General features: G+C 27.4%; 1 protein-coding gene across 1 annotated transcript; it reads right to left on the reverse strand.

Moving 5' to 3' along the window:
* Positions 1-9,172: 9,172 nt before the first annotated feature.
* Positions 9,173-9,703, reverse strand: LOC129968260 (putative uncharacterized protein DDB_G0290521). Its single transcript, XM_056082115.1, has one exon. The coding sequence runs from the start codon at positions 9,701-9,703 to the stop codon at positions 9,173-9,175; it is 531 nt and encodes a 176-aa protein (XP_055938090.1).
* Positions 9,704-10,077: the final 374 nt, after the last annotated feature.

A 10,077-nucleotide genomic window follows, 5' to 3' on the forward strand; every position in this document is an offset into this window, starting at 1 on the left:
ACTTAAATTTAGTTAATTGGAAACAAAAATCGGAGTTTATGTACCTGCCAAATTCAAAGTTTGAGATGAAAAAGAGATGTATTCGTTTTATGTATTCTTTTTTTAATAAACGAATAAAGACTATTATATTGGCCAAATATATTATTATCATTAGCAACCTCGTAATACTTGTATCAAGTATTTTAACCAGAAAAGGTTATTTTTTTCAAAACTAAATTCTTCATTTCAAGCACTATATTTGCAATTTATTTCATTACATGAACTGCAACAAGAAATAAAATAAAATGAATAGAGCAAGAAAGATTAATTAATCTGAATGCATAATATCTGAGGAGAAATAATTTTTTTTTAAATAATATGTACTTTATTTCCTCTAAATCTTGTTCAACATTCCTTTATGTAATCTATAAGAATCCTACGAATGTTGTTTTAGGTAAGTAACAGGTTTGATCTGCATTTCTACGTTTTGTAAAGTGATTTCTTTTTAATTCTCATATTCTGAATGAGGGTTTTTTTTGTTGTTTTTTTTAAGTGATCCAAAAAATTTTATATTTTCATTGATTTTGAAATACTAAATCCCTAACGCCAAGAAGTTTTATTACATGAACAGCATACTTAAAAGTATTATACTAGTATTCAACTTTTTGGTACATATTTGATATACTGCAAAGTCAACTTTTCCCTAAGAATTACAACTCGGAATAAAGGTTTTTACATTGTCTCTGCATGCAGTAATTTATTCGTGTTCTGTAATACTTGTATTTATTTGTGTTCTGTATATTTGTATTGATTTTAAAGATTTTTGTATTGTATCTTTAAAATCTTTAATCAAGGAATTTCTTTTTGTATAAATTTATTTACATGATAAGCAATAGACATGAATTCGAATACAACATCCATTCTCCATTTTTCAAATTTCCGTTTATTTTGTGAAAAAGGAGGGCATGTTTGACTGTGAAAAATTACAAGGTTTGATTTTTATTAAATACTTTTGCACATTTCTTATAATATAATCTTTAGCTTCTGCGTTTAGGCAGCTCCAAATTCCAGGATCAATAAGTTTATTTCATTTAACTTAATATTAGATTCTTCAAGAATTTATCATCATTTTATCTCACTTATATACTGAATGAGCCCTAAAAATCTTTAGATTCATTGCCATTGTCAGTTTCCGATATTATTTCAGATCCCTTTTCCTTTTGCTCCGTTAGTTTAACTATTTTAAAATTACTTGTAGCTGTAATAGGTATAAAAATTGACGATTTATCTATCTTTTATTGCTGGAACTTTTTCTCTTTCTGGAGCTTTCTTAACGATATGAAACTGATGAAGACTGTAAATTTTATTCATGATTTGGGGACATTTTTTTCCCCTTTCTTTAACATCTTTTTATGAACGCTACTAATATCAAATAAATACTCATTCATTTTCATTTTAATCTTTCTTTCAGTAAAATAATATTTAATTTCACGAAATTATGTAATTTGTAACTTGTTTAATTCTTTCCTAAATTTACATGGTCTGCCCCCCCCCCGTCTTGAGCTCTATTATCGTAGGCAATTGATTAGTATGCCTATTGGAAAATTTTGAATGGATTGCGACAACAATTTCCTCGATTTTTCCCGAGAAAATTTAGCGACTCTTCGACGATTGTAGCGATAAAATTGATAGTTCTGAAATATACAAGAATTATGGCAAAGATTTATTTAGGTATCGTGATCCAACGATATTTTAAGAAAACTCCATTTTGAATGTCTGTAAATTGCGAAGAAGCATAAGAGAAGTTAATTCTATATTACTGATGTCCGAGCGATCTCTCTAGCTGCATTCTGAGTGCGATAAAACTGTCAGAACTTTTGCAAGTGATACTCATTTGATCAATTTCGATAATTATAAAAAACATCATATTGAGAAAAACGTATTGTTTATTACAGAATCATTCCTCTAAATTCATAATTCAATTTAATCTTTTTTAAATTCAATTTTTTTTTAGACTCAGATACATTTTGACTTTTTTTAGCTTTTAAATGATATAAGTTAATCATTATTTCCGTTATTAGATATCCAAATGTGTAATGTAAAATTTTACAAATGCATAAGCACGTAAAATCCTTCCTTAAACTCCTGGCAGTCTTAATGAAACCTCAGGAAAAATTTCAAACAACGGAAGTTGATAAAAGGCAAACGTGTTGCAAGCTTTAAAAATAATATATTTATAAATTTATTAATAATGAAACATTTTAAAACTTTATTCCAACATTTTGCTCAGTGTATTATGTTTTATAAAAGTGAAGCTTAATTTATTCAAACGGCACAACTGTGGGATTTTCAAATTTATTTATAGACTTAAAAGATGCGAGCAAAATTATTTATATTCCACTCTAAAATTAATATTCTTGGAATAAATTGATTAAATTTTCTCTATAAAAAGCTTTATTTTTAATACATCATTTTTATTAATAGTAAAATAATTATTTTTTAGAGTAAAATGGTAAGAAATATAAAAATGGCATTAACGGAAATAAAAAAAGTAATATTGGGTTAATAAATTCAAGTAAAATTGGGTTGGTAATTCTAATATAATTAATTAGACGGTAATTATTAAAAATTAATTGTCTTCGGTTCTTTTTCTTAAGAATTAAAATTTTCCTGCTGGTACACAAATAATATGGAACACATTTATTTATAATTTCACCTTGCTACTTTTCAAACTTGAAAAATAGGAATTTAAGGTATTTGTTTACTTTTAGATAAATTTTTTGATAAGTGTTATATTCATATTATTCTATTTAATATTCTTGGAATAAATTGATTGAGATTTCTCTATAAAAAGCTTCTTTTTTTTTAATACATCATTTTTATTAATAGTAAAATAATTATTTTTTAGAGTTGAAATGATAAGAAATATAAAATTGGCAATAACGGAAATAAAAAAGTCAACTAATATTGGGTATATAAATTCCAGTACTATTGGGTTGATAATTCAAATATAATTAATTATGTGACAGTTATTAAAAAGTATTTGTCTTCGGTTCTTTTTCGTTAGATTTAAAATTTCTCTGCTGATACATAAATAATATGGAACATGTTTATTTATAATTTTACCTTGCTACTTTTCAAAATTGAAAAATAGGAATTTAGAAAATTAATCTAAAAGTATTTGTTTACTTTTAGATTAATTTTTTGATAAGTGTTATATTAATATTATTTTATTTTGTCATGAAATAGATCGGAAAAAAACCTACAAAATAAAAAAAAATAGATAAAAACTAATAGTATTTTGAAAATTAGAATATTTTTTCGCTAAAAAGGAAGAAAAACAAGGGGAAAAGGAAGAAAAGCACGTTATAAGGGAAGAAAAACAAGTTTTGTCCTTTATTAAATGATTTTTTTAGCTTTTGCATAAAATTAATAGATATATTAATTATCACTTGAAATAAGAAATAAACTACAGTAATAACTATTAATTATGTTCGACAGATAAATAATATGAAATGTAAAGAACAGTAAATAAAATGTATATTTTTTAATGCTCAAATTGCATATTCTGCAATTCTGGAACAGAAAACTTATTAAGAAATTCTTATGCTAAATTTGACCAAAAAGATGAATATAATATTAATTTATAAGGTTTCTCCTAAAAAAAATTATCAAAATTTAGAATTTAAGAAATCCAAGTTTAAAAAGTATTTAAAATTGTAATAATACGTAGATTATACAATTACTAAAAATAATAGCTTCTCTAAAAATGCATGTAGGAACCAAATTCAAATGACTTTTACTAAGAAAACTGAAATTAAGAATTTTGAATGAATATATTTTCGGTATTCTTGCTAGATACATATTTTTCAACTTAACTACCAACTTTCCTACCTAAACGGAACGAATTTCTTATAAATCGCTAAAATTTAGGAAGTGTATCTACTTTGAAATAAAAGATGAAATGAAAATCTCATTTCGAAATTCATAGTCAAAAATCAATCAATTCTTTTACTTCTGTGTGTTACATTTAAAGGATTATTAGAACAAGAGAATTATTTTGAATTTTATCATAACAATAGAAAGTATTTTAACAAATTGTATATCAAGTTAAATTTAAAAATTCTCTTAAAATTAGAGGATATAGTTAATTTTTTCTTCTAAGTTATTTTCTTCTATGTTCTTTGAGTTTTGGGATAGTGAAAACTCATTTCTTTGAAGTACGTTTTCAGATGATAAATTTTTCTCAGATAAATCCATTTTTTTAGAACATCAAAATATTTTTAGTTTATCGTGTAACTTATATTTCAAATAATTTTTGAAATCTGAATCGTTCACAATATCCATAATCTTGTCTTAAAAATTGCCAAATGCATTAAATGCCAAATCTCTTCATTTTCGGAAAAAAACTTCATAAAAGGCATTCAAATAACTTTTCATCTTTATAAATGTAAACAAGTTTTTTTTTCATTTTATGTGAATTCTTACAGAATATAGTAACTGATGTCAATATTTATTAAAGATGAATTCTATTTAGAAAGAGTAACTATATAACTAAGCGATATGAAAATCGGAGAATATGCCAGATCAGCAAATGAAATTATATTGGTAGTCATATTTAAAAGAAGCTGCGAAGCTAAATTTTTACAATTCTATAATTGATTTGAAGTCATACTTAAAAAAATATAAATTAGACATAAATTTCTTTTGACTAACGCTTTTCTAAAAGGCCACTTTTTTTTTTCAGAGGAGGAATTCTTGTACTTTCATTTAAAAAAAATCGGAAAACAGTAAATGGCATCTATCGGACTGACAGGCATAGAAATATGGCACCATCTCCATATTACTCCCAGTAGCGTTAGAAATCGATACAGTAAACGCAATGGTGAAGATAGCCTGATACAAATAATTTACACGAATGTCTAGAGTGTCCACTACGGTCAGATGACCATTTGTAATCGGTCACCTGGAAAAAGGAAGGGACTTATCAGGGTCCTTCTTCCTCATTGGTTCTTCTGCATCATCTCCTTCCCTCGTCTCGTGTTCTTTTTTTTATTTTTATTTTCACTGCTAATACCCCCAAAGACCATTTTGAAAGCTGATGATAAGGCTAGCTAACCCAAGCAGCTCCAGTTAGGATTCTCGCAAGGAACTTTATGGGCCACCACTTATTTAATGACTCTGGCAGAATAACTAAAATAAAGTTAAAATGGGATTTTGTAAAATGTTTTCTGAAATAAATAAAAATGGTAATTTTTTTTTGATTTTTTTTTTAGATAGCGTAATAATTGATTCCTTATTTCTGATCTATTGATATGTTTTGTGCAAGATAAATGGTCCTGAAGTCTCAATTGGAGTTGCAAATCGTTTGCTAATTCTTTTTTATTTCGGACTAGCCGTATTGGAATATCATTTGCGTTTAGTTTCAATAAGATCTCTTATGCAATATAGCAATCACTACTCTTCATAGGAAATATTTTTTAAAAAATTGTGACATATAAAAAAATTATTTTACTAAGCTTGCGTCTGTTTTGTTTATTATATATATGATTCATTATAATGGAATCAAGTAATGAAACCATATTATTCCTAGAAAATGTTTGAATCGATTTTTATCAATCTTAATCAATTGTTTTATTACTATGTCTACTTTCTTGTAATGTATTTCTCATATAAATTAAGCGGTCATTAAATAAAATCCTTTGCTCTTAGCTTTTGACATTGGAAGAAAATTCAGGCCATCGATGTAATAATCTATTGTGCGAAATGAAGCGTAATAAATATAAATCATAAATTTAAAAAATCCTCAAAATTCTGAAAAGTTTTACACAATAATTAAATTAGTATCATTGTAAACATAATTGGATAATTATTAAAATAGTTTAAAAATCAACTTTATGCAATATATATATATATATATATATATATATATATATATATATATATATATATATATATATATATATATATATATATATATAACCTTATTTTGTTTGAAGCAGTGAAGAGACATTTTGGATATTTTGATTCTCTTTAATATCCATCTAGGGAAGGCAATTTATCTACAAGCAGAGACGCGGACAAGGCACGTCCGCCACAATGCGGCACAAAAGCAGAAGTATGAAAGAAGGCAAAAAGGGCGAAACAAATGGTCACTAGTCTTATATAAAGTGGGACTTCCGGCCACGCGCCAATTCAGTACACGTGTTGACTTTTGAGAAGGGCAACGGAAGTATCCCTTTCACTCGATACTTAGAAGTGATTGCGCAGTAATTTTTACACAGCTTCAGTTGAATTATTAAGTGGAATTAGATCAGGAAATAAGAGAATGAAACTAGTGAGGGCTAAATATACATACATATATATATTGGATAGGCTGTAGTTTTTAAGGTAAATTATACTTTTTATTTCTGAATATAGGTTAACAAAATACTCTTATTTAAAACATAAAATATAGAAATATTCACATTCAAAACCTAATATATGGTTTTAAGAGAACATTTTATTTTAATTCATGATAGGGTTATTAAACTTATTTTAAGCAGAAGTTTTTATTATATTAGGAAACCGATTCACTATTTACAAAATCCATATGACGTATATTTTTAAAGCAGCGTTGAGGAAATGCAATTTATAATAAAACTTACTTTTGTAGTTGTAAGATGTAATTCATTTCCTTTGGTTGACTTATCTAAATTAATGTGATTAAATGTGTGAATAGCTTTTCAACGAAGTCGGCTAGATTGTATTTATTATTATTATACTAAATAATGCTATACTAACAATATCATTGTTTAAAGTTCCTGGAGAATTGGGGAAAGAGGAAATCCATTGAAAAATAAAAACTTCTTTAAAGCACTAAACTAAAGGAAAAGAATTTATTCTAGGAAATCTCTTCTTAAGGTTATCAGTGCCTATGCATCTATTTTTACTTTTTCACTTCACGCACGTATTCTGTTTATGCGGCATTTAATACATGCACAAGATAAACGTGGAAACATCTCACTCTAATCCGAATTTCTCTCCATCTGATTTACGGTGTTTGGTGCATCGCTTACTCTGCTTTTCATGTAGTGGCAATATATTGAAAAGCTTTTAACCAAATGAAAGCACATGAAAGAAAAAAAATCAAATAAAAACTGGAAGGGCATTTTTTCAGTGGCGTGGATGTTCAAGTACAAGATTCTCTATCCTTCTAGTATTTCACTCTCCAAGTAGTTTTATTCTATACATCATAAAAACCGGTTCAAATTTTAGAAATTCCAACTCGAGTCCTGGTCTGTGTTGTATAAATATGAAATACATGTACACCGGAACGAGGGAAAGTTTATCACTGGGAGTGAAACTCGAAAGGAAGAAAATAAAATGGGAGAAATAAAATAAGACAAGAAATATTGGCGATTGGCGAGCTTTGGTTTGAGACCATAACAAAAACTCTTTCCATCTTTCAAGCCAAATGACTGTAGCTCATTGAAAAAATTTACGAGGCGTAATAAGAAGGGAAAATATAACATGCGTTCTCATGGATTGGCAGCGATAAATAAAAAGAAGTGTGTAATAAACATCAAGTGACAAAAGGGAAAAGTTTTTTTATACATAATTTCCTATTTGGCGACTTTTTTTATGTTCATAGTTTCAGTTTCTTTCAATTTGATGGCAGTGTTTTATAAACTGAATTATGCATCTGCTCAAAAAGCGAATTAGGTTTGTAGAAAATATTTATGGTGGCGATATCATAAAATATAATAAAAGAGATTTTAATGAGGAAAATGAAAAGAGATTTTTTTTAATTCTTCTCAGAGCTCGAAAATGTGCATTAACTGAACAACCTGTCGTTTTGTTTATTGTCTTAAAGGGAAAAGAAAACTTTATCCTTGTACCAGTTTCTATGAAGGATACTTAAGAGCACGGTGAACTTTCAAATACTGTAAATGCCTTGAAATAAATTGATTTTTTATTATATTATCTTCACATAATGATTATGTATGTTATGTATGTCTTCACGTAATGTTATTAATAGTTACATTAATGTTTAACTCCTTAAATAGGGTAAAGTCCTCTAATTATAAAAATGTGTAATTTATACAATTTTCAAAAGTAGAAAAATTATGTTTCAATAATCTTAAATAAATTATCTTTAAATCATGGTGTTAAATAAAATTTCCATGATACAGAATTTTGCCTTGAAACATTTTCTTTTCATTACTTGTTATTTTTTCAAATTTAGGTATGCATATAATTTTATATGCATTGTTTTCTATTTTGAAAAGATGTAAAAGCAATTAGTGCAGTAAAGTTGTCGGAATTCACTGGCAAGATTCAGCTAATTTTTTAATTAATTATAATTTCAAGAAACTCACGGTGAAGCGCATTTCTTCCATAGTATATATGTCTTGGTGTTTGGTAGCTCTAAGTAAAACGAGTTGGCCTATAGAGAGTCAATACAGGCATTAATAAACACAGGTAAAACACTCAAGCACACACATACTTTATTCTTTATTATTAGTATCGATTCTTCTTTCCAGGCTTATTGATTTATAGTTGTGAACTTCAGAAATATCACAGCGAAACTCATGTTTAATTTGTACGTAAAAAAGGAAAAAACAGTAAATATTTTTAAGAATTTTTTTCTAATTTTTAACAATTGGAACTTGCCACCCTGAAATTCAGTCTTTTATCATATTTTAACAAATATTTATTCTTGTGATTTTCTTCTATTGTTGAAAATTAGAGAAGAAAGATCCTGTTTAATATCTGTGTAATTTATAAGACGAATAAAAAAATGAAATCACTATACCGAGAAATATAGAAAACAGACGAATCAGAGAGAATTTTTAAGCTCTGTGATGTCATGGATTTTGTCTCCGTTAGAGAGGCTCTAACACGTAATAAACAAAGAATAAATAAGACAATTTAAAAAAATTGCTTTAATGTCTGATAATTTGATAAATAATGGTCAGGAAGCTATATGTAAACGATTTAATTGAAATTAAATATATCCAGTATCCCATACAAATCAGCTAATTTCCAAAGCTTATTAGTATAGAATAAGACTTAATTTAGAAAGATCATGAGCAAATTTTTTTTTAAAAAAGTTGCTTCAGTTATTTGGAAAAAGAATAAATTCTTAATTAATTGATAAAATTCGATTTTTTTTTTTGTTATCTTAAATAAAAAGAAATATTTTAAGATATTACATCTTATTTTTAGAAAACTTCTTTGTAGAAGGACTTCGAATATGTGATGAACAATATTCAGGAATTTTAGAAGGACTTTGAGTATGTGATGGACGATATTCAGGAGTTATAGAAGGACTTTGAGTATGTGATGGACGATATTCAGGAATTATAGAAGGGCTTTGAGTATGTGATGGACGATATTCAGGAATTATAGAAGGACTTTGAGTATGTGATGGACGATATTCAGGAATTATAGAAGGACTTTGAGTATGTGATGGACGATATTCAGGAATTATAGAAGGACTTTGAGTATGTGATTGACGATATTCAGGAATTATAGAAGGGCTTTGAGTATGTGATGGACGATATTCAGGAATTATAGAAGGACTTTGAGTATGTGATGGACGATATTCAGGAATTATAGAAGGACTTTGAGTATGTGATGGACGATATTCAGGAATTATAGAAGGGCTTTGAGTATGTGATGGACGATATTCAGGAGTTATAGAAGGACTTTGAGTACTTGATATACGATATTCAGGCATTAAAGAAAAGGACTTTGAGTATGTGATGGACGATATTCAGGAATTTTAGAAGGACTTTGTGTATGTGATGGACGATATTCAGGAATTATAGAAGGACTTTGAGTATGTGATGGACGATATTCAGGAATTATAGAAGGGCTTTGAGTATGTGATGGACGACATTCAGAAATGAACCGTGCCCCAGATGAACAACTAAAGGTCAAATATGTATGTTTTGATATGACATGATAGTTAAATTCTTCTGAAAGTACTAACTACTTGGCAGATGATCTGAGAGGAAAGGAAGAACTTTAAAATATTCCAAGTAATTGAAAAAAATTGAATAAATCTTTGTCCCTATATGAAACAGGAATAAAAAAAGGCAAACCAGCTTA

The sequence above is a fragment of the Argiope bruennichi genome, chromosome 5 (assembly GCF_947563725.1).
Source record: "Argiope bruennichi chromosome 5, qqArgBrue1.1, whole genome shotgun sequence".
Classification (NCBI taxonomy): domain Eukaryota; kingdom Metazoa; phylum Arthropoda; class Arachnida; order Araneae; family Araneidae; genus Argiope; species Argiope bruennichi.

What these genes read in the sequence shown, in the direction of transcription:
- LOC129968260 (XM_056082115.1), bottom strand. Translation starts at nt 9,703, where the DNA reads ATGCCTGAATATCGTATATCAAGTACTCAAAGTCCTTCTATAACTCCT.